This window comes from Cibotium barometz, chromosome 40 (assembly GCF_041138505.1).
Source record: "Cibotium barometz isolate CiBa-2024 chromosome 40, ASM4113850v1, whole genome shotgun sequence".
Classification (NCBI taxonomy): Eukaryota; Viridiplantae; Streptophyta; class Polypodiopsida; order Cyatheales; family Cibotiaceae; genus Cibotium; species Cibotium barometz.
This window is the reverse complement of record NC_141085.1, coordinates 36,996,189-37,022,163: the sequence shown is the minus strand read 5'-3', so window position 1 is coordinate 37,022,163 and position 25,975 is coordinate 36,996,189. Positions and strand designations below refer to the sequence as shown.

At 41.9% G+C, this 25,975-nt stretch overlaps 1 protein-coding gene across 1 annotated transcript in view; it reads left to right on the top strand.

Moving 5' to 3' along the window:
• The first annotated feature begins 482 nt into the window (after positions 1 to 482).
• Positions 483 to 25,975, top strand: part of LOC147615469 (zinc finger CCCH domain-containing protein 17-like) — a 68,772-nt gene continuing 43,279 nt past the window's right edge. The window contains exon 1 of the mRNA XM_086779572.1: positions 483 to 1,085. Coding sequence (XP_086635698.1) covers positions 729 to 1,085 — 357 coding nt within the window. The 5' untranslated portion in view covers positions 483 to 728. The remainder of the gene's footprint in view (positions 1,086 to 25,975) is intronic.

Sequence of the window (25,975 nt, the reverse complement as noted above, 5' to 3'; positions counted from 1 at the left end):
TGTGTGTGTGTGTGTGTAAGAGAGAGAGAGAGAGAGAGTTTCAACATTTGAGAGTGTGTGCATGTGTATGTGAGAGAAAGAGGGTGTGCATGTGTATGTGTGTGTGTGTGTGTGTGTGTGAGAGAGAGAGAGAGAGAGAGAGAATTTCAATGTAGGAGATAGTTTGTCTGGGAGGAGAGAGTGTGCGTTTGCATTAGCGTATGTACGGTGTGTACATACGCTAATGCAAACGCATTAGCGTATGTACGGTGTGTGTGAGAGAGAGAGAGAGGGAGAGGGCCATGTGCATGTGTGTGCGCGAGAGAGATGGTTCTAGTGAGGGAATAGTTCTTTTCTGGAACCTTGGTCGACGGCAGCTATGCGCGGGTACGATACTAGTGTAAATTAATTTAGGACACTGGACGCGCAAAAAAAAAGCGTGTACAACGCGCAAGCTTTGTGATATAAAAACCCTCTCTCCCGCTTTGGCTCTCTTTGTCATCCCTCGCCCTCGCTCTCGCTCATCGCCGCGCCCTTCGTCATCGCTCTCAGGTATTTTGCTTGCTTTCATAGCCATACCTCCCTCATCTCCCGCCCTTCGTCATCGCTCGCCCTTGCCAGGAGTTTCTTGCCCTCATCGCCGCCTTTCATCGCTCTCAGGTATTTTGCTTGCCCTCATCGCCGCCTTTCTTGCTTTTGCTTTCATAGCCATACCTCCCTCATCGCCGCGCCCACTCTTGCTGGGTTCCATGGCTGTCGCCGTTAGGCATCACCACCACCAGCAGCATCCTCATCCCTTTGCGCCGCGATCGGCACCAGCAGCACCGAGAAGGTACCACCCACGCGACGTTCCTGTCTGCACTTTCTGGTTGCAAGGTCGCTGCACTAGGTCACCTTGCAAGTTCGCTCACACTCTGCCCGCCGTTTCCTCTCCACCCGCAGCAGCAGCAGCAGCAGCAGCAGAGGAGGTGGCTGCTACACAGCAACAGCAACAGCTCGGCCCTCGAGTCTGGCGCAGGCCCACACCTACACCAGCAGCGGAAGAGGTCGACCTCGGGAAGATGCCCGCCGTTTCCTCTCCACCCGCAGCAGCAGCAGCAGAGGAGGTGGCTGCTACACAGCAACAGCAACAGCTCGGCCCTCGAGTCAGGCGCAGGCCCACTCCTACACCAGCAGCGGAAGAGGTCGACCTCGGGAAGAAGCAGAGGCAGAAGACGCTGGATTTCACCAGCACCACGAAAGACGCAGTTTTCCTCACCCGCCTCGCCGGCCACCAGCACTGCGTGACGGGGATCGCCCTCCCGCAGGGTTCCACAAAGCTCTACACAGCGGGGCAAGACGCCACGCTGCGTGGATGGGATTGCACCACAGGAGAATGCACAGAGGTGCTCCCCGTGAGCGGCACTGTGGGTTGCCTCTTCAACAGTGACTCTGACCCTGACTGGCTTTTCCTGGGCCTCCCCGACGAGGTGAGGGCCTGTAACCTCCGCAGAAATACCCATCAGAGCCTCGAAGCCGCCCACGCCGGCCAAGTCCTCTCCCTGGCTTCTTCCGGTGACATGCTTATGGCGGGCCTGGAGAAGGGCGCCATCTTGGTCTGGAGGTTCGATCCTGCCACGGCCTCCTTCCTTCCCACTGCCTCCCTCTCCGGTCACAGTGCGTCCGTCGTAACCTTGGAGCCCTCCTGTGACAGCACCAAACTCTTCTACTCGGGCTCTACGGATGGCACAATCAGAGTATGGGACCTCAGTACGGGTCAGTGCTTGCAGGCGCTTCAAAGCCACGAGGGTCCTGTAACCAAACTCCTCGCTTGGGATCAGTATCTGATTTCTACCTCTCTGGATGGCATCCTTAAGGTATGGGGCCTCAACACATCCTCCTCCACCCACACACCAGTCTTGCAGCTCCAGTACACCTATCCACTCCAATCTGCAAAAGAAAGATGCTCGTCTGTGCTGGCTCTCTGCGGGGTTTTCGACCAACAAGGCAAACCCATACTGTTCTGTGCCTACAGTGACAGCACTGTCCGCATCTTGGAATTGCCCTCATTCACAGAGAGGGGCGTCTTGTTCACTGCCGATCCCATCCGGGCGATGGACACAGGTTCTGCGGGCTTGCTCTTCTTGGGTGGCAGTGATGGGGGAATCACCGTCTGGAGATGGCAGCCAGCCCACTGAACTGACAGTGCGGCACCCATTTTCTCATGTACAGCAACCAAGCATGGGTAGAAAGCAGCACCCAAGAGAGGAAAGAAACACTGGTTGAAAGAGAAAACCTCCCCAGGAAAAGAGAAGAAAAAAACAACTCTTTTGAATGAAAATAAAAAACGGGAGAGCTGCTCCAAAATCTTGTATAACAAAGCCAAATTGAGGCAAAAGAACTCTTTTGGATGAAAAGAAAAAAGGGGAGAGCTTCTCCAAAATCTTGTAACAAAGCCAGATTGAGGCTGATATTAATATACCAAAAACATGTTCTGCATTTCTTTCATTATTGTTTTTTCCTTGCAATTTCTGTGATGGTAGAAAGGGCCGTGTGTGTGTGCATGTGCGCACACATGTGTGAGAGAGAGGGAGTAGAATGTTATGCACCGCAGGTCATCATCTTGCTAGGCTGTCACTCTTGCCTATGAGTCATTCAAAATGATTACTTTATTTGACCACCAACTTCTTGACACACCTTATTTTGTACTGTATTTTATTGCAACTTAAGTAACAAGACATAGGGAAATTAAAGTTTTTCCATCCAGAAACAGGCCAATGGAATATGAGAGAGATGTGTGCAATGGTAGTTGGACAATTTACTTGGTTCACTACTTCAAGCAATGGAGGACTCTGCCAGGTAAGGCTGGTTGTTTTTTCGCTTGTGATCCGATGAATGGAGAAGTGGTAATTATGGGGCTTCCATCAATTTCTCGAGGAGCTCAAGACTGTGCTACCTGGAGGTTCTGTCAAGAGGTGGCTGTCATGTGCCAAGTTTTTGGCATGGCACTTCTGTGTGGTGTGTAGTATAAAATGCATCATAACAGCCTTGTTTTACTGGTTTAATATGTTAGTCCCCCACGATGAATTCTCTTCTGTCATGATGGTCCAGTTATTCAAACAAGAACTGGCAATAGCCATACACTGAGCCAGGCCCAGTCAGGTTGCACAAGCCCTGAAGATGTTCTTTAAGGATTTCCAGCAGAATGTCAAGGGACATGACCTTGAACTGCTTGTAGTTATCTGGCGTGATAACAACAGTACTCTATATGGTGAGTGGCACATAACAGCACGTGATTAAGATAATGCCGCACATGATTGTGGGTCAAAACGAGGGCCTTTACAAACACGATGGACTTGAGTTGCAGAAAGAGATCTGGATGTTGGCACTATGCTGCTTGATATGTATGCCAAATTTGGCTCACTTGCAAAAGTAAACAGAGTGTTTGATGAGCATTGAGTTCAACATGTACTCTTATGGAATACTTTAATTGCAGGATATGACCAATACAGGCAGGTGTGGTACGGAGGCCTTGAACTGTTTTGAATCAATGTGCAAATTGAGTGTCTCATTAGATGCTGTCACCTTTGTTTGTAGCTTGAAAGCTTGTGCCACCATAGGAGCCACAGGCAAGGGCCAAGAAATACATGTGAAGATTTCTAAGAAAGGATTGGAAAGAGACCTTGTTGGCAAATGGTTGATATGTATTCCAAATTCTGCTTTCTTGCAACAGCACAAGTGTTTGACGTGTGTTCAGTCAAGATGCAGATAGATGCTTATTGCAAGATATGCTTAGCATGGGCATGGTAATGAAGCACTCATTCGTTATGCCACTGCAGGGTCTGTCCAAATGCTTTCGCTGCTTGAGCGCTTGAGGCAGCATAGGAGCCACAGAAAAGGGCCAGTAAATATAAGTTGGGTTTCCAGAAAAAAGTTGGAAATAGAGCTTGTTGGAAATGCGTTGGTAGATATTTATGCCAAATGTGCCTGACTTGGAGGTTATTAACTGGTTTAACGGGTTATTATTAACTATTGAAATGGGTGTTCTTATCATAGGTGACTTGCAATGTGGAAAGTCACAACACCCAGAGCTGTGGTCCTGCTTCCTTGCAGTTGTGGCAGCGTGGGAGTCACAAGGCTTAAGGAATGCATGATGCGATTACCAAAAAATTGTGCTGGGAAAGGATTCCTTTCAGTTGGCAACACCAAAGCTCTGAGATAGCCATATCCAAAGCTGTACCAATCTAGGTTAACACATCCATATCCATTAATACTTCATATCCATATCCACATGAACATCCATGGCCATAGCCATAGCCATAGCCATAGCCATAGCCATACTTCTAGCCATATTCATATCCATAGCCAAACATAGACAAAGCTTCCCTTGGTAGCCATGGTTAAAGCCATAGCTCGTAGCCATGGGAAACCACCCCAGCATCAAAAACAAGCCTTCACACCACAAAATCCCTATGTTGTTGAACATAACCGTTCCAAACCTCTGTTGTTGAACCCTTGCAAGCTTGAGCTGTCATCGTCTGCGGCTAGATACTTTCATCACCACATAGTCCAACCATACATCATCACATGCCCCTGCCCCGAAGCAGAATGTGGGGCCTGGGCAACATACTTAATTGGCCAATGGAAGATGTACCTACTCTCTTGGAAGTTAACATGGCTGCGGCTAGCCTGGTGTCACCACACGCCTTTGCATGAGCAACGAAACGAAGGCTACAACAAAGCTCATTGCCTGCTACGAGTGCGTGTCTTGACCCACAGAGGTGCAAATCATATATTACTCACTGGGCACCCAACGTTGTGGAGATCAAGGATGCGGTGCTTTGGCAGAATAATAACCGACACCAAATGGGTATTAGCAGGCAGGCATGTGCAAGATGCCAAGATCATTTTCTAAACTTTCCTTTCTCTTGGGGCCATACATAGATTTCAAAACCACCAATGGAATGGACTGCCTTGAAGTGATGTGCTTTCACTATGATGACATGGGAGGGCCCAGCCCCCTTCTTTTGTAGGTGCTGGAGGGCGGCTGGCAGACCTGTGAGGCTGACCAGTTATGCCTTAAATTAGCCCCTAGTCGAGCCCTCTCATGGGCACCTTTCCTTGGGCATCTGGCCAGGCACATGGATGTCTGTTTGGGTTGCCCACAGCTCCCCTCAAACCTCCCCTTGTTACTATGATTGATGAGTGGCTTTACTAGAACTGCTTCACTCACTTGAAGTAGAGAAAGCATCCAAGAAGATGATAATGCTCCTCAACCTTGATCTCACAATTACTGGGAGCACTCACTTCGTGATTGTGGATCCTTATCACCGGAAGTTTTAGGCTTAATTCTACCTCAAAAGCTTTTTAACACCTCCAATGTGTGAGAATCTTTCCTACTTTTTGTTTTTAGCTCCCATGGTTTTATTCCTTCTTGTTGGTGTGAATGTTGCAATTCTCACATTATGAGAATGAAAAATCGGTTTTGACACGTGTGAAAGTTCTTGTTGTTTTTCACACAGTAAAATCTCCAACCACTTACATTTTCACACGTTGGAAAACATTTCCTGTGTCTGACAATATACACTTTTATCCACATTGCAATCATCAAAAGTATCAATACATTAGTTGAGCACCTGCTAAACTTAATACGTGATAATGTGTCTTATCCTAAGTTCCTCCCCTTAATACTGTTGTTATAAGATGAATCATAAGTGTATTTTTCAAAATACTAAAATGTATTCTCGTGAAGAAATATAGTTTAAGTCACAACAATAATCCAAGAATTCTCGTGTTTGACTTGAAATAAGAATAACTTCTTTTGTGGATTAATATTATTTGACAACAATGTGTGTCACATGTTGTGATTCATGTCCTCATGTAGAGGAGATTTATGGAAGGAAGCTAGTCGTCTTTTGCATTGAGCATCATAGAGATCATTCAGTGTTGGATATTCATTGTTACAAAATGGTACCACTCACCGACTCTATGATGTTAATCTTCAAATTTAATGTATTACTAAAGTGAAGCATAGCTTGGGTGGCAACAATCCATTCACATCCTAGAATTAAATATCCCCCCCAACACATAGTCAAGCACAAAGAAGTTATAATATAGGGGATTTGTTTGTATGCAGATTGTTTGTTCAAGTGTCCCAAACATGGCGTGTTCATGTCCTTTGTGAAGGGAATCCTGTTGGAAATAGGGTTAATGCACGAATGTGTGCGTGCGCGCGCGCGCACGCACACACACACAGTGGAGAAGCTCAAGAGAGAACACAATGAGATGATAGATAGATAATGAATGTGTACTACTGTACAAAGATGATAAGTATACCCCAAGATAGGTGTATACTAGCATGGGGTAAAAATCCTCCTAAAGAGGGAAAAAGTGCCCCAACAAGTCCTAGTGTGTTGATGTGTGTTCACACACATCACTACCAAATATGGCTACAAATCCCCCCTCAGAGTGATGATGTGAACAAGGGGTGAGCTGGCACTAGAAGTACAGAGATGTGCCAAGCTCTTTGGACTGTGATAGGGAGCCTAGACTAGTCCCCAAAGGGAAGTAAGTTTAAAGCTTTGCGAAAAGCTTCAAACTTCTCTCAAACTATAGCTGTAAACATTGCCCTGTACTCAGCTTCACAGCTAGAACTGGGCATGGTGGATTTCTTCTTGTTGAGCCATTATATACATGAATCACGAAGGTGAAATAAAAAACCACTCGTGGACACTTCTGTGTCATAACATCAAGCCTAGTCTCAGTATGTAAATGCATGTAGCTGTGATTTACCCCCCTGTGGGATAAAATAACCCAAAGTGCTTAGTGCCCTTTAGGTAATGGAACACCCATTTGACAGACTGCCAATGCTTTGTGCCTGGGCTATGTGATAAATCTACTCAAAATTGAGACCACATACAGAATGTCAAGCTTGATGTTACACACAAAGATAAGGTATCCAATAGCTTCTTAATAGGGGCCAACATCAAAAAAATCACCTGCATCTTCAAGACTTAGTTGTAAACCTGGCTCCATAGGTGTAGCCATAGGTGTACAGTCTTTAAGATTGAACCTCTTCAACAATACATCTATGTATTTCCTCTGTAGCATAACAATGCCATCATTACGCTGCCAAAACTCAATGCCCAAATAATAGTGCAATGGTCCAAGATCTGACATCTCAAAAGACTTCTCTAGATCAGCTATAAAAGCTAAAATATGATCATGATCAGGGTATGTGAGTGGCATGTCATCAACGTATAACACGATGACTAATAAAACATCCTTAGTTCCCTTAATATAGAGGGTACTATTAGTTGGGCTATTGCAAAAACCCTATGCAACCAAGTATGCATGTATCTTAATTTGGGAGCTTTCTTAAGACGATATGAAGCTTTCTTCAATCTGCATACTTTTGATTCTAGACTTTTCTGAACAAACAATGAGGGTGAGATACATAGACCTCCTCATGCAAATATCCATTCAAGAAAGTGTTAAAATTTACATGGATACTATCACTAATGCAATGAAATGATCTATGGTGGGTCAAATATTAACCACTTCATAATGGCATAAGTGAGGATTAATACAAGATTAAAGAGCAATTAAAGATGGTGATTAGAAGCAAAATGTGGACATGAGATTGACACAATAACCAGCTAGATCTTCATTAGCACAAGCTCAATTTATACAATTTTGTCCATGATCTGCTCCTTGATTTGTGCCACCTCCCCCTACATCTGGGGGTACACCTCATCCTCCTTGATTCTCTCCACCTCTTCACTTTTTCCAAAATATCTCCACACCTCCTAAATCTCCTCATGCTACCCTTTATTCTCTCCCAGTAGATTACATTTACAGATTCTCTTTTACAGCCTCTTGCTAAGGGCTTGTTCCCGCACACACCCTATTCACTTGTATATTTCAACACCTCCCCTCAAGTGAATACTCCTAGCACACCTGGACCCTATACAAAGTTTCCCTCTTACTTGATAGTCCGCGGCCAGTGCCTAGCACACCTCCCCTCAAGTGAACAATCCTAGCACACTTGGACCCTATACCAAGTTTCCTTCTTACTTGATAGTCCGCGACTAGTGCCTCAAGTCCCTAAACTCATAGTCCTTGACACTCTCTCTCTCTATGTGTCCAAGGCTACTATAAGTGCCCGTGACCTTGACTAAAGTGCTCACACATACATCTACCACATGGCCTACATCATCGGTGGCTCAGAGGTGGTTTTACTTTGTTGGGGCAGGTTACATTGGGTTGTGGGGTCTCTCTCTCTCTCTCTCTCTCTCTCTCTCTCTCTCTCTCTCAGAGATTTTCACGTGGCTCCTCACTCTTTGGAGCCTCACATCTTCTCTTGTCTTCAGTCTTTAGTCTTCTCTTGTCTTCAGTCTTCTTGTCGTGGCAACTTCTCTTCACACGTCCATGTCTTCCTCTTCTTTCAGTCTTCTTGTTGTGGCAGCTTCTCTTCACGTGTCCATGTCTTCCTTCAATGCTTCCTCTAGCTTTTCTTCTCGGTGTTGATCCTCCTCTTGAAAAGAGATGTTCTTCTTCTTTCATAGAGCTGGGGCCATGAGCTTGACCTTCAGCTCTTGCTCCATGTGAGCAACATATTTTAATGTATTGTTGATAGATCTTTTGTGCTTTTGATGTTTATCTTGTGTAAATTGCGTCATTTTTTTAATTATGCAATGCAAACCCAAATCTATGTGGGAGGTCTTACCTCTTGCCTTATTCTAGACAAGGGTAGTGTCTGATCCCATATTTACAATGATGTAATCACCCATGTGTGCCCAATACATAATGCATATAGCATTCATTTCTTATGCACATTCCCAAATGGAACACTCGCTGGTGAAATAACTTGAATTTAAGTGTGATTTGCAGGCATTAACCAAGGGGAAAATGCAAGATGATGATTTTTAGAGTTATATCAACACCCAAATATAATTTTTAAACCCTGTATGATCTAAAATGATGAGATTTATAACCAATTAATGACCAAATTACTTGGATCAATTTTTTGCTCACAGTGCAGAAAATAGAGCAACTTGATGAAGCTCAATCGGGCTCCGAATGAGGAATCTTTTGTGATTTGATGGTACACAAGGTTGTAGCAAGTCCCCAATGGCACTAATGAACCACCAATGCTTCCAATTGATGGAGATTAGACCCAATTAATTTGTGTTTAGCAGAGGTTTATCTCTGCTCTCACTGTGTAGAAATTGGTGTGCTTGGAGCACTCAATTGATCAATTTGCACTTATCCAACTTCAAGGGGCTCTTGGGGAAAGATTTAGTAGTGAGTTAGCATTACCTTAAGCACCATAAACTCAAGATTAGAAATAATAGTTAGTGCTTAATCTCAAAATTACCACAACTGCTTTCTGTGAGTACTAAGCACTGAAATCGGTTGTGCTGGCGATGATTGTTCGTGATTCTGACCACACAGGCGTGTTCGTAGCGTTGGAAAACCCTTGGGAACTCTCTCTTGAGGTCTAATTTGGTCAGAGTAGCATGTATTTGATGTTTGAAGTGATTCTGACAAGCTTTGGGGAAAACTCAGAATGCGTCGACCTGCGTGCGATGCAGACTTTGTGAGCTGGAGATGGAGGTCGTCCTGACCTGATGATGAGCCCCCTCAAATGATTTGATGAATGGTGAAGGGGTTTAGGAGCATTGACTGCTTCTTCAAAGGGCTGTACAGAGGCAGCTATGGTGAAATGAAGGCAATAGTGATTAAATCACTAAATGATGGATTAAGAAATTAATGATAAGCTAAAGCAAGGATGGGCATGGATCTTTGGCTCTGATACCATGTTAAAATTTACATGGATACCATCACTAATGCAATGAAATGATCTATGGTGGGTCAAATATTAACCACTTCATAATGGCATAAGTGAGGATTAATACAAGATTAAAGAGCAATTAAAGATGGTGATTAGAAGCAAAATGTGGACATGAGATTGACATAATAACTAGCTAGATCTTCATTAGCACAAGCTCAATTTATACAAATTTGTCCATGATCTGCTCCTTGATTTGTGCCACCTCCCCTACCTCTTGGGGGACACCTCATCCTTGATTCTCTCTACCTCTTTTGCTTGATTCTCTCCACCTCTTCACTTTTCCCAGAATATCTCCACACCTCCTAAATCTCCTCATGCTACCCTTTATTCTCTCCCAGTAGATTCTTATCACCTTTTCATAGGTTCTCTCACATTTACAGATTCTCTTTTACAGCCTCTTGCTAAGGGCTTGTTCCCGCACACACCCTTTTCACTTGTATATTTCAACAGAAAGCAGTTTTTTTATCCAATTGATGTACATTCCAACTTTATGTGTTGTAAATGTAATGACAGTCCGTCCGCATGGTATTCATATGATGTGGGTGCAAAGGTTTCACCATAGTCAATGCATTTATCTTGTGCATAACCTTTTGCAACAAGACTAACTTTGTATCACTCAACATTTCCATCTCTACATTTGAGAGCTTTGTAAACCCATTTTGTACCAATGCCCTTCTTACCAAGAGGTAAGTCTACCATTTTTGAGTATCGAATCATACTCAGATTGCATAGCACTCATCCAATTTTCAGATTCCTTTGCTTCATCAAAGGAGACAGGTTCCCCTTCATCACATAAACTGGCAATTATAGCATAACCTGCATCAACATGAGATGCATGATGAGAGCCTGTACTTGTTCTACTAGGCAAAGGAGTGGCCAATTTGTTATCACGTAGTGTTTGCACCACCAGGCATTTTGTCATACTTTTTGACTCCACATTTTTCCTTCTTTCCTCATGAAATGCATCATCCACATTTGCCTCATCAATAGGATGATCTATGGGCTGAAAAACATGCTGATTTGTAGCTTGTGTGGGATAATTTTCAGCATTCCTTGGGTTACCCAAATGCTCTATATCAATGTGTCTTGCATTGAACAATGGAAGGAGAGTGTCGAATAAATCCTACGAACATACATTTTGCTATTTATTACATGAAAGCAAGGGCTGAGTTGCATCTTCCACAAACACAACATCTCTACTCACAAGAAACCGCTTGGTAGCAGGATGATAGAGCTGGTAACCCTTACTTTCCAGGCTGTATCCCACAAAAAATTTAACAGCCTTATCATCAAGCTTGCTGCGAAATTGCTCAGGCACAAGTGCATAAGCAAGACAACCAAAATTGCATAAGTGATCCATAGCAGAGGGCTTTCTGCCATTCCAAGCTTCAAAAGGCGTAGTTGTATGCAAAGGCTTTTTTGGACACCTATTCAAAACATATGTAAAATTATCCATGGAGTCTCCATCATCCATATGCTCTAACTCCAATTGCTTGTGTATATAGGCAACACATGCTTCATACACGTACCTAGTACAATGACACAAGTGCATCCCAAGCATGTTTAGCAATCGTGCATGACTAAATGTGAGGAATGATACTCCTCTTAACTGACAAAGCACGCAACGCATGTGCTTGCACATCTCTTCCATCCCACTTTGTTTGTTCCTATGTAGGAGGTATGCTATCTTGTGGTAATGCACCATCTGAAACTGAGTCCATGTTTGCAGATGTGCCTTTTGTATCATAGGAAATATGAAAGTTTTATCTGCAGACAAAATTTTCCTACATAGGAAATATATATAGTAAATTTTCCTAATTGACTATATAGTAGTTTATGTCGATTAGATAATAAAGTTCTATATAGTAAATTTTCCTAATTGGCATAGTAGTTTATGTAGATCACATAATAAAATACTATATAGTAAATTTTTCTAATTTTCTATATAGTAGTTTAACTACTTTACATAATAAACTACTATATAGTAATTTTGTCTATATAGAAAAGCCAAGCATTGTCTATAGAGTATTTTATCAACATTAGATCGTTTAGTATATAGCAAATCTATCTAGTGAGTTTATCTATATAGAAAAACAATAACCCTTTTCTATATAGTGATTTACATAAATATAAGAATAATAAATAAAAATTAAAAATTATCATGAAAATGTAACTCAAATAGAATATACTTAATCTAACTCAATATACTCTTAAAGAGTTAATAAGACATCTTAAACACTTTTATAACATTTATTAAACAAAAAACACAACCAGAGCTAATAATGTAAAGACGTACTTAAAGTAATAAAAATGAAAATTTTAAAAACATAATTAAAAATTTATAATTGTGATTTATCCATATTTCAAAGAGCATTGTTGAAATTGTACATGAATCATTCCAACACATGTATATCGTCAAGGATGATTGCCATTCTTCTTTACATGAACTTTTCTTTCATAGATCAACAACCTACAATAGATTTATCCATAATTAAAAATTTATAATTGTGATTTATCCATATTTCAAAGAGCATTGTTGAAATTGTACATGAATCATTCCAACACATGTATATCGTCAAGGATGATTGCCATTCTTCTTTACATGAACTTTTCTTTCATAGATCAACAACCTACAATAGATTTTATTATTGTAGATAAGTTATCTTGGTGCTCCCTCCAATAAAAGTTGGATCTCTCTTAATAATGTTGTAGTTAGACTTCAAGGATGGCAAACCGATCCATTTATATCCTACAATAGATTCATAGATCAACAAACATAATTAAAAATTTATAATTGTGATTTATCCATATTTCAAAGAGCATTGTTGAAATTGTACATGAATCATTCCAACACATGTATATCGTCAAGGATGATTGCCATTCTTCTTTACATGAACTTTTCTTTCATAGATCAACAACCTACAATAGATTTTATTATTGTAGATAAGTTATCTTGGTGCTCCCTCCAATAAAAGTTGGATCTCTCTTAATAATGTTGTAGTTAGACTTCAAGGATGGCAAACCGATCCATTTATATCCTAGAATTAAATATGCCTCCAACACATACTCAAGCACAAAGAACTTGTAATTCAGGGGGTTTGTTTGCATATGGATTTTTTTATTCAAGTGTCCTAAACATGGCATGCTCATGGTCTTTGTAAAAGGAATCCGCTAAAAGGATAATATTATACTGGAGGTTGGCCTAACAAATCAAAGGTCATGATATTGTCTTCACACCATGAGTAAAGTTGAGCTTGTATCATTTTGATTGAAATGGACACTTTAATCCCAACCTCTAAACTCTAGGAAGATTAAGGTCAAGTTCAAGTACGAGGTTTTGTATTTCTTATGACGCCTCTTCCTCCTCTTGCAAAAGTATTGCTATGAGCTTCAAAGCCCAATGCTCATTGATGCTAGGTAGAAACCAATGTTTGTGTGAACAATTAGTGGATCAATATATAGGCATTTAACTTGTAAGGGAAAAAGGTTGATTTGAATTTAAGCATGGGAGCCAATATTCAAAGAAAATCGGGGGGAAAAAGTTAAAGGCCTTTTTCACCTGGAGAATTATGGTGGTGATGGGTGTCAACTTACGATCCTTTGAGAGTTATGGCAGTTTTGCAGGCAACCCCAGCTGGGAATAGAAGCAGGATGATTGCTTGAGCTCGCAACAGGGTCATGGTGCATAATCATCACTAGAAGAATCAAGAAGTGAGGATAGAAAGGCAAGTACGAAAAAGTCAGAATCAACGCTATGTAAGGACTGAAAGGAGATAAAGAGCATGAGTTTAAGAGTTTTCACCTAGCTAGCTAGCTTGAGTCTATGGCGGTTATCATCCTTCCCATCATAGTCTTTAAACCTCACTCTTCTGCAAACCTTGATTCCATCATTCTATTGAGACTGCGTTGAGAGAGGAGCGTGTGAGAGAGGGTGAGAGCACAACCATGAACACCAACGTGCATCAAGAAGAGAAATCAGAAGAAAATTTTGGCTAGACATTTGCAGGCCTTGCTCTCAATCAGTTTTCTTCGCACAAGGCAATCTCCTTTGTTGCAAGTGGCCTACCCAATCTTCTTTGGGCTTTTAGGTGATCTTTATAAAGCTTATTTTAGGATGATTTAAAGAAGAGGTGGAGCTGCTATCTAAGGTTTTTTTGAGGATTTTCCAAGATGGTAATAAATGAAAGCTTAGAAGTTAAAAGAAGGTGAAGCTATCTCAAGGTTTTTACAGCTATCTAAAGTTGTGTGTTGTTTTAAGATAGGAAATACTTCTTTTCTTCTACCACTTTGGAGAACCCATCATACTTGTGAAAGAGGAGTAATATGCTAAACCTTGTTAAAATAATGGCAAGTCAACAAATTTGATCCGAAGCTTTGTGTCACTTTTTCTTGTGTTGTTGTGGACATTATGCGGTGTTGTTTTGTCATAATCAGTTCTTTTTAGAGAGTTTGTGAGATTTGACATCCCCATGCCACAATCATTGTATAATGTTTTTATCACTTTGTAAGATCATTGTACCCTTGTAAGTGAGTGAGTCAAGGAAAGTGTGAGTTGGTTTTGTTGGAGAGTTGGGCCTATGCTACCCCAATTTTGAGTGAGTTTAAAAATAGTTCTACTTTGATTGTATGGTTTGGGTGGGTTTGAGATCGGTTAGAAGACAACACAAACATTACATATTTAATTTTGTTCCTCATGTTGGTTTGTTTGGAGATCAAGATGACTACCATTATTTTATCTTTGGTTCTTGAACCACGTGTCTAAAATATTGTTTGCATTGAATTCATCGTGGAGGTGATTGGTTCCTTGAGGACTGAATGTGAATGGTTTGTAATGCTAAGCTCCCCGAATGGATGGGAAACCTTCACCTATCACATCTACCTGAGGAGATCTTGCATGCTGAGTTTTGTGAAGAAGAAGATCTCATTTGATCCAATTGTAATCACAAAGTGTGGCTTGGTAGACATTGTAACTTCAAAATATATATAATGTCAACTTCAAATTAGATAGTTTGCTTTTAGTATTGTGCAAGATGTAATTAAAAACTCTCTGACTTTCTCCCACCAACACAAGGTTTCACTTGTACAGATATCATTGAATGTCAAAGGTAGTTCCTTTTAGATTGAGGAGAGAAAGAATTGTGCTGGTCTGAATGGTTGTCTAGTCTTGTTCCACTTGTGACTATGAGATAAATCTTGGCTAGCTATAGAGGCATTTAAGTTTAAAGGGCAAGTCCCACATGTTTTGGTGCCTCATTGAGGATAGAGAAGGTTTGTGTTAGAGGTTTGATCATCAGGTTAGAAACCACTTTACAGGTCACCTTAAGACCAATGGTGGCTGGTGTAGGGTATGAGTTGTTCAAAGGAGAGGGGTGAGGATGTGGATAGATTTCTAAGAAGGATAGAGTTAGGATCTCTTAGCAAACAATAGGGATGATGACGCCTACAATTTATGAATGGTAGGGTTACTCTTGAAAGGAGAACCTAGGGAATGGTATGAGGATGTGCTAGCAGAAGAGGACAAGGGTGATCGGAGCAACTAACAAATGATTTGAGAAGGAAGTATGGGAAAGTTGATAACCTAGAAGACCTTTCGAGAGAGCTTAGTATGGGAAAGTTGATAACCTAGAAGACCTTTCGAGAGAGCTTAGTATGTTGTATTAAGGGGAAGAGGAAGAGATATTAGCCTTTGTAAGTAGATTTGAAGGGGTATCGAGAAGATTTTATGGGTTTTGGGAAAAAATCAAGTGCCACCAGACTTCATGAAAAAAGATAAATTTATAGGATTGTTACATGGAGCTATTAAGGAAAAGGTGGAGCGTAAGGATCCTGAAACTTATGTAGAGGTAGTCAGGTTGTCCATGGAGCAATGGAAGAAGATGGTGAGAAAAAAAGAGCTAGTTCAAAAGGAAATAGAAACATGCAAGAAGGTTCAATACGACCATGTAGAAAGAGAGCTTCGTGTAGAGGCTCCAAGGATTGTGGAGCCAAATAGAGGACAAGATGGTCTGCATCAAGAGATTCAAAGATTGACTGAGCAAATTGAGAATCTTAATCTTGCTATGTAGATCATTCAAAACCAAGTGAGAATCCCACAAGGAGAGAGGCCACTGAGGAATTGAATGGAGCACTTCCAATGCTACAACTATGGAGAGAGGGCCCATATAGCTCCTCAATGTCCTTAATTGAGGAGAGAGCCGAGAGGTGTGTATCCTATCATTTAGAAGGTAATAGGGATGTTGGCAATAGGGATGCAGGTAATTGAAATTAGGTGTCAATGCAAGGATAAGCACAGCCTCAAGTTCCTTGTTACACCGTCGCGTTGCACTACGGGTCCTCATCCCTCCTCTCACCTCACTTCACTCACAAACACTCACTATCATGAAATAGGGAGAGGGATTAGCAAGAGGATTAGTAAGAGCAAAACTCAATTGCACAATGGGAGAGTATATTGTATTATGAGAGAATTTCACTTATATACATGGCCATAAGTGTTCACACTCACTTAAACTATGGCCAACCGGGCACTTTAGGCTCATAAGAGGCCTAATGCTATTACAATGACTACTCTCATAATATATCCATGAAGTACATCACTTAGGACTTCATCCTATTTTACTATCACACGCACTTGAAGCAGGAATCACCATTAATACTCCGTCACACCATTACGGGCGCTCATCCAAGTTGTAGCTTTGGACACTATTCCTTTATATCTTGAATGTATGACGATGTAAGATAATGGCGCTAGCTCTTGTTAATCCTAGAATTGGATTAGCATTCCCCTCTTCCTGATGGCGATCATGTCCGCATGATCACGTTGAAGACCTTTGTGTGGGGAGAATGAGCAAGCTTGTTGATGGCTTTGATATTGAATGACATTCAATGGTCTTTGTTCCTCTGGAGGAAAAAAGAAAAGCTATTTAATGAATGAAGAGGTTAGTTGTGTATTTGGAATTCCTAACGGGGTGGGGGGTTTTGCGAATGATTGCATTTTTATTTTTGTGTGAGCCCTTTTTTTTGGCCCACTTTGTTTTCGGGAATCATCGGCAAAGTTACATGTGATTTTTGTTAGTGGGGACACTAAGAGATGTTAATAATGGGAGAGAAGAGAGAGAAGGATCCGGAGGAACATAGACTTAATCATCTGAGAACGAGATGGTGATTCTCAATTCCTCATTTGATTCATTGAAGCGACATTCTTCATTTGAAGTAATTGGCTTGTGAGATGATGTCCCTTTGTATGGCAAGATTCTTGTCAAATGTTGTTGAGTAGGACTTGATCCTATCTTCTTCTGCCCATGTGTTTGTTATGTTTTTATGCATAATTAAGTGCTCTTAGAAGGAGATTTACATGAAGTACAAGAATTGAGTAGCTACTTGTTGGGGTGAGGATTGAACAGCTTTGTGTTGAAGTAGCTACTTGTTGGGGTGAGGATTGAAATAATTATGTTAACTTGCGAGGCTAATATAGATATCTTCACTAAGGATTGAAGATCATTGATTTGTGAAGATGGTGGCGTCATTTAGAGAGGTTTATAATTTGAAGAAAAATTCTAGGTGATGGGTTGTATCATTGACCAGACTTTCGCCCACCATGGCCCCCCCATCCAGAGATGTACCTAGAAGTTGTTGATGGTGAGGCTTTGGTGCAAATGTTCTCCAGTGCATGAGTATGGGTATTTACTTATGGAGCAGCTGCTACATTAATTTAGCCAAAAGAATAATAAGCAATAAGCTATAATGGCTATTGAAGATTATTGAAAAAGGTTAATGTGTGAGATGTCTTAATCGAGGCTTAAATTGTGAAAGTGAAGGTTCTTAAGCCGTGAGATTATTTCGTAAATTTGTAGATTTTGACCCCTTTTATTTTTTATTTTATAGGTCATCTATGTCATGATTTGCAAGCAACAGCTTCTTATGCGCTCATTTATTACTTCCAGAGGGGTGATAAGAGCATTGTTATACTGTTCTTGATGTGCTCCTAAGTCTCCGTATTGCTTCTTAAATTTGTTGTTGAAATGATATCGAGGCAGTACGGAAGACTGAAAAGATGCAGGGGGGAAGAGAGCTTGAGCTCTTGCAAAGCACACACACACTCACAAAACCCTAATAGAGAACACACAAGGTGAGAGGCTGAAAATCTTCTTCTTCTTCACTCAACACTCAACACACCATATACAAGATAAGAGTACACACAATATGAAAGGTACTCAACCAATACATACATGGGTTCTCTATAGTGTGAACCCAACTAAATGAGCTGGTGCTATAACTATGCCAGTCTCTAGAATGGCTGTCACACAGCCTGTCATCCCACTGGCCGCATATCACCCATGATCTCACCAACCATGCCAGTGGTGTAAGTGTGGGGCCCCCCCAGGCGGGTCATCAGTGTCCACTGCCTCACTAGACGAGCTCGATATCTCAACACTCCCCCTCGAGCTCAACTCCATCTCATGTACACCAAACGAAGCCCTGAATCTGCGGAGCTTCTCTGTACCCAACGCTTTGGTGAAGATGTCAGCTACCTGATCCTCTGTGTTGACATAAACAAGGTCAAGGTCTCCTGCCAAGACCTTCTCTCTGACGAAGTGGTAGTGGACCTCTATATGCTTTGTACGAGCATGAAGGATTGGGTTCCTGGCCAACTGTATACTGCTAATGTTGTCACAGAAAATGACAACTTGTCTATCCACTGATAGACCCAAATCTGCAAGTAGCTTTCTCAACCAAGCTACCTCACATACTGCCATAGCAGCTCCTCTGTACTCGGCCTCTGTACTGGATAGAGCAACCGTAGGCTGCTTGTTGCTGCTCCAAGTCACACAGCAGCACTCCCCAAAGAAAACATGAATCCACTGGTAGATCTTCTATCTGAGATACTACCAGCCCAATCAGCATCTGTGTATCCATGTACACATATCTCTGTCCCAGTCTCATAGAATAGTCCACAATGCAAAGTAGACCTCACATACCTCAGTATGCGTCTCAATGCATCCAAATGCAATTTCCGTGGAACCTGCATAAACTGACTCACCAACCCAACAGCATAGCTCAAATCTGGCCTGGTGATCGTCATGTATATCAAGCTTCCTACTATGCATCTATACATAGTAGGATCCTCCATAATCTCTCCTGAATCTGCACTCAACTTGCCATTCTGATATCCAATGGCAATGAGATAGGCTTACAGCCTGTGTCATACCATACTTGGACAACATGTCCAAGCCATACTGTCTCTGCAGTAATCCAATACCATGTGGTGACCTAATCACCTCAATGCCCAAGAAATATCTGAGCTCCCCCAGATCCTTCATCTCAAACTTCTGTCTGAGCAAGATCTTTACGTCAAAGATCTCTGCATCATGGTCCCCCGTAATGATCAAGTCATCTACATAGATGACAATAAGCACAACCCCTCTATCACCATGTCTCACATACAGCGAGAAATCTGCATTGGCTACATGAAAGCCAATAGTGACAAGATATTCAGAAATCTTGTCAGACCATGCTCTTGTTGCTTGCTTTAAGCCATACAAGGCTTTCTTCAACCTGCAAACATGCTCGGGGTGACCCACATCCTCATAACCAGGTGGCTGTAACATATACACCTCTTCTTGCAAATCCCCATGCAAGAATGCATTCTTTACATCCATCTGATGTAAAGACCATTGCTTTGACACAGTCACTGCTATCACAACTCTCACTGTTGCCATCTTGGCAACAGTGATTGAAAGTTTCCTCATAATCAATGCCATATGTCTGCGCATATCCTTTGGCTACCAATCTAGCCTTGTACTTGTTTATGCTTCCATCACTGTTATGTTTTACTTTGTACACCCACTTGCATCCAATGGCTTTCTTTCCTTCAGGCAATTGCACTAAGTCCCAAGTTTCATTTTCATATAGTACATTCATCTCCTCATCCATAGCTTTCTCCCAACACACATTTCCAACAACCTCATCAATGCATGTGGGCTCAACAACCTGCACAACCTTTGCCATATATGCATAGTGATGTGCCACATAACCATCATAGGTAAATCTATGCACAGGATTTTTCACTCTCCCAGATCTTCGCAGCTTTTCATTCATGGCTTCCATAGCCTTCTTTACACCAGGAGTTCTCATATAGCTGGGATCCCAAGCTCCTCATCAAGGCTCATATCTGAGCCACTAGACTCTCCATTAACATGAGAATGCCCTGCAAAAATGTCAGGCATACCAAGGAGCTCAACCACTTTCTCTTTTCCTTTACGTGATGTACTAATCACATTTGCAGGACTGGTATTATGACGCAACCTGCCACTCCATGGTCTATCAACAGACCCACTAGATGAGGACTCTCCTGGTCCACTCAAAGACTGTGATTGCTAATCTGCATTCTGTGCAACCACACTTCCACTCACATCAGCCCCAAAACAGGTTCTTTTTCAGCAGCATACCAACTGCTCATCTCATCAAAGACAACATCCTTGCTTACCCTCAACTCACGTGTAACAGGGTTATAACACCTGTATCCCTTTTGCTCTCAAGGGAATATTCAATAAACACACATTTTTCAGCTTTTGGATCCAGCTTAGTTCTCAGCTCATCTGGCACATGCACATATGCAATGCATCCAAAAACTTTCAGATGAGACAAATCAGGTTTTCTGCCAGTAAACCTCTCCTCTGGAGTTACATCATGTATGGCTGCAGTTGGAGTCCTGTTCATGATGTATACTGCTGTAGAAACAGCCTCAGCCCAATAGCTATGTGGCATATTTTTCTCTTCCATCAATGCTCGCGCAATCTCAGCAATGTGCCTGTTTTTTCAATCAGCAACTCTATTTTGCTGCGGAGTGTATCTGCATGTAAACTGTCTCCGAATACCATTCTTCTTCAAAAATTCAGAGAACTCATTGGAGAAGTACTCTCCCCTCCATCTGACCTTAGGCACTTTACATATTTTCCTGTTTGCTTTTCAACCAAAACTCTAAAATTTTGAAAGTGAGTGAACACCTCACTCTTCTCCTTCATGAAATATACCAACACTTTCCTTGTGTGGTCATCAATGAATGTCACATAATACCTGCAGCCTCCCATAGACATGGTCTTCGTAGGACCCCATACATCTGAATGCACAACATCTAGTGCATTTCTGCTCACATATCTGTTACGTGGAAATACATGCTTAATTTGCTTTCCAAATTGGCATGCTTCACATATTCTCTGCATACCTTCCACTTTAAATTTTGGCAGCCTTGTCACAATTCCTTTGGTCTGCATAGACTTCATTCTCTGCACATTCACATGTCCAATTCTTTTATGCCAAATGTTTGTGTCTGCAACAATTCCTGAACCATTTGCAAACATCGCAGCACTCATTTCAGGCATGTCTACATTCAACGTAAACATTCTGCCCACTCTGTTGCCTTTTGCAACCAACCTGCACTTGTCTTTAAAGTCCAACATAACAACCATCAGGGTTAAACCGAACTTGCAAACCCTGCTCAATCATCTGGCCAACTGACACCAGATTCTTTGTTATGTTCAGAACGTGAAGTACATCTGCAAGGTACTTCACTTTGCCATCCTGCATAGACAATGGCACATCTCCAACATGGGCAATTGGATGAGCAGTGTCATCCCCTGTTTCCACAAAACCTAGTCTTTCAAGGTTTTTCATCTCCTTGAACCACTCCCCATGACTTGTCATGTGGTTCGAAGCATGTGAATCCACATACCATACATTATCTTTTTGTGCTGCTTCAACGTTTTCAGACATAGCATTCACGACATGCTGCATAACAAACAACCTTTCATTATCCTCATTGTTTCTGCTTGAGGATGCATAGTTGTTCTGCTACACTTTTCCATTTTGCATGTCAGCCTGCTTCTTATAACATTCTGCCTGCACATGTCCAGGCTTACCACAATAATAGCATTCACGTGCATCATTATACTGCCTTTGCCAATTTCCACGGCCTCTTTGACTCCCCCTGCCTCTGAATCTACCTCTTCTACCTGCGTGTTGTTGTTGTTGTTGTTGTGTATTCTGGGACTGTTGTTGTTGTTGCTGCTGGCCATAATTCTGATTACCTGTTCGGCCACCTCCTTGACTGCGTCCACGGCCTCCTCTACCTCGTCCTCTTCATGAACTTGTGTAGAAGGCCTGTTGCTCTGAACTATTTTTGCTTTGTGAAGACTGTTGGTCTTCACCCAAGCTCTTCTCTTCTATAATCAGCATAGACACCAAATTTGTAAGTAAAGTTGGGAATGTTTTCCGGAGTCTGAATAGACGTCTTGAACGCCTTGTATTGTGGCCTAAGACCACGTAGACAGACTTCCACCTTATCATCATCATCTACTGACACACCAATAGATGCAAGGGATTCCACAATACCCTTTATCTTCAATGCATAGTCATTCACAGACATGCTCTTTTTTTCCACAGTATGAAGTTCATACTTCAACTGTATCTTACGTGCCTTGGTATTTGTTTCATAGAGCTTTACCAAGGTGTCCCACGCCTCCTTGGGGGACTTGGCATCCTGAATGTGCCCAATCATGGTGTCCTGTATACTAATGGTGGAGAGCTAATACATAACTTTCCTGGCTCCTTGGTTCCAGTCTTTAAACTCTTTCATATCTGCAGCAGTCGGATTTATGTCCGGTATCTATAGTGCCTCTTTATGCTCACCTTCTATGTAGTCCCAATAGCCCTTTCCCATCAGGAAATTCGTCAACCTGAACCTCCAAGCATGGAAGTTATTCTTATCAAGCTTCTCAGCCACAATCTGGGTTATCCCATCATTTGACATCTTGCCAAACACACAATTTTACCAGAAACAGCACTCTGGTTTGTCCTGCATAAACTGCTGTATTTTCTGCAGCGGTATTGTAATACTCTCAAATGTCACAACCAGTGACTTCAATGTACCCAATGGCAACTGTTGACCTCTTTGCAGCACCCACAGTGTCTACACAGTCAATCTGTCTTCCTGCAGTTCTTAAAACAGAGTTCTGCAGAGCAGGGAATCGATGACTTACCTGTAGTGCTCGAAATCGCCTGCTTTCTGAAAAACGGAGGTCCAGACGCGCCCGAAACGCGTTTTCGTCCACGAAAAATCAAGCCTGATAGGACAGTATAGTTGCCTTATAGCTTTATTCCCGCGAAGAAAGCTCCTCAATCAGAGATCATTGCCAGCGCCTCCCGTAGAGCTCCCGACAAGGGTGTAGTCACCAACACAAATAGGGAATAGTAGTTGAAGCTCTTACCCTCGTACCGCTTCCTTGTTGAAATATACAAGTGAATAGGGTGTGTGTGGGAACAAGCTCTTGGATAGAGGCTGTAAAAGAGGAGATGTAATTGTGAAAGAACCTGTGAAAAGGTGAGAAGAATCTATTGGGAGAGAATAATGGGTAGCATGAGGGAATTTAGGAGTGTGGAGTTATTCTGGGAGATAATCAGGGAAAAGAGAAGAGGTGGAGAGAATCAGGCAAGAGGTGGAGATATTCAGGGAGTGAATCATGGAGAAATCAAGGGGATTTGATGCTTGATGTAAACTCTATAAATTGAGGCATAGCCCTAATGAGAATTTGCTGGTTTTTGAGTATCCATGCCTACATTAATCTATCTGCTAATTATTCACTAATTACGTCTTAATCATTTCTTAATCACTTTGTTAATCATGTTGATTCTAGTGTATGATCCACCCTAGCTCATCATTATGCTCAAATTTCAACATGGTATCAGAGCCATGCCTAGAATCAACCAGATTTATGAGCCCATTAGTGAATTAATTAGGATTAGTAAAATAATTAGCAAAAAATCAAATTTTTAGTAAGCTTTCACTCTTCCCCTTCACCCCCAGCCAGTGGAGGACTCTATTCTCCATGCACAGTCAACATTAGGTCACAAGCTTCTAGATTAAGCTAGCTAATACTCTTAGCTTCATGCTCAGCAAGACGGCGCATCAAACCGCGTAGAAACGAAGGAGAAATCACGAAAATCGCTGGCGCCTATTTTTTTGAGTGAATTGGACATTGCTACTTGCTCCAATCAAATTGCTTCAATTCCTCCTAGCCCAAGGGGTTTTCAAGCATGCTCTACAAGCTGGTGAAGACAGAAATCAATTTCATCAAGTCTACAGAGAGATCCAAGCTCTTCATCAAATCTGCAGGTGACTTTGGTAAAACAGAGATTAAGCTTTCATTATTTGGTCAAATCTTGTGTTTCTTGGCTTAATCCTCTACTAGACTCATTGCTATTGATGCCTTTGAAAGCATTTGAGCTCATTTGAAGTGGAAGGCATCAGATCTGGGCTCCCCGCATACTCTGTTTCCTGCACACAAACCAGAGCATTAATTTGCTAATCAGTGATTAATCAATGCTAATCACTGTACTTTGGTGCAATTGAGGGTTCAAATTAACCATTAGGTATCTGATACAGATCCCTATAACTTCAGATTTCAAATCGGAGTTGGTTTGATACTCCAACCATCCCGTACAAATTGGTTACCCTTAATTTAGTGTAATTTCTGGAAAATTGTGCTGATAAAAATTGTGAAAATCATCATTTTGCATTCAACCCTTGGTTAATGCCTGTAAATCTCACTCAAATTCAAGATTATTCACAGCCAGAATTGCATTTGGAATGTGCATGAGAATGAATGCTATACGCATTATGTATTGGGCACATTTTATCAGTGTAAAAATGGGAACAGACACTGCCCTTGTCCAGATTAAGGCAAGAGGTAAGACCTCCCGCATAAATTTGGGTTTGCATTGCATAATGATACAAAATAAACATAAAAAGCCCAAAGGAACTGTCAGCAAAACATTGAAACATGTTGCTCACATGGAGCAAAATGACCTGACGGACGAGCTCATGGCCCCAGCCATGAAAGAAGAAGAATATCTCTTCCCAAGAAGAGGATCCACACCAAGAAGATCTGAAGGAAGACATGGACACGAGAAGAGAAGCTGCCACAAGAAGAGAAGCTGCCCCGAGAAGACTGAAAGAAGAGACGGACGCGTGGAGAGAAGCTGCCACGACCAGAAGACTGAAGACAAGAGAAGATGTGAGGCTCCAAAGAGTGAGGAGCCATGTGAAAATCTCTGAGAGAGAGAGAGAGAGAGAGAGAGAGCCCACAACCCAATGTAACCTGCCCCAATAAAGTAAAACCACCTCTGAGCCACCGCCGATGATGTAGGCCACGTGGTAGATGTATGTGTGAGCACTTTAGTCAAGGTCGCGGGCACTTATAGTAGCCTTGGACACATTGAGAGAGAGAGTGTCAAGGACTATGGAGTTTAGGGACTTGAGGCACTGGTCGCGGACTGTCAAGTAAGAGAGAAACTTGATACAGGGTCCAGGTGTGCTGAGATAACTTGAGGGGAGGAGTAGACACTGGTCGCGGACTACCAAGTAAGGGGAGGCAAACTTGGTATAGGGTCTAGGTGTACTAGGAGTATTCACTTGAGGGGAGGTGTTGAAATATACAAGTGAATAGGGTGTGTGTGGGAACAAGCTCTTGGATAGAGGCTGTAAAAGAGGAGATGTAATTGTGAAAGAACCTGTGAAAAGGTGAGAAGAATCTACTGGGAGAGAATAATGGGTAGCATGAGGGAATTTAGGAGTGTGGAGTTATTCTGGGAGATAATCAGGGAAAAGAGAAGAGGTGGAGAGAATCAGGCAAGAGGTGGAGATATTCAGGGAGTGAATCATGGAGAAATCAAGGGGATTTGATGCTTGATGTAAACTCTATAAATTGAGGCATAGCCCTAATGAGAATTTGCTGGTTTTTGAGTATCCATGCCTACATTAATCTATCTGCTAATTATTCACTAATTACGTCTTAATCATTTCTTAATCACTTTGTTAATCATGTTGATTCTAGTGTATGATCCACCCTAGCTCATCATTATGCTCAAATTTCAACATTCCTGTGGTTCTCTTGCTTGCAGCTCAGCCCTTAGCACGAACCAGGCTCTGATACCATGAAAAGATGCAGGGGGGAAGAGAGCTTGAGCTCTTGCAAAGCACACACACACTCACAAAACCCTAATAGAGAACACACAAGGTGAGAGGCTGAAAATCTTCTTCTTCTTCACTCAACACTTAACACACCATATACAAGATAAGAGTACACACAATATGAAATTGTGTTGGTG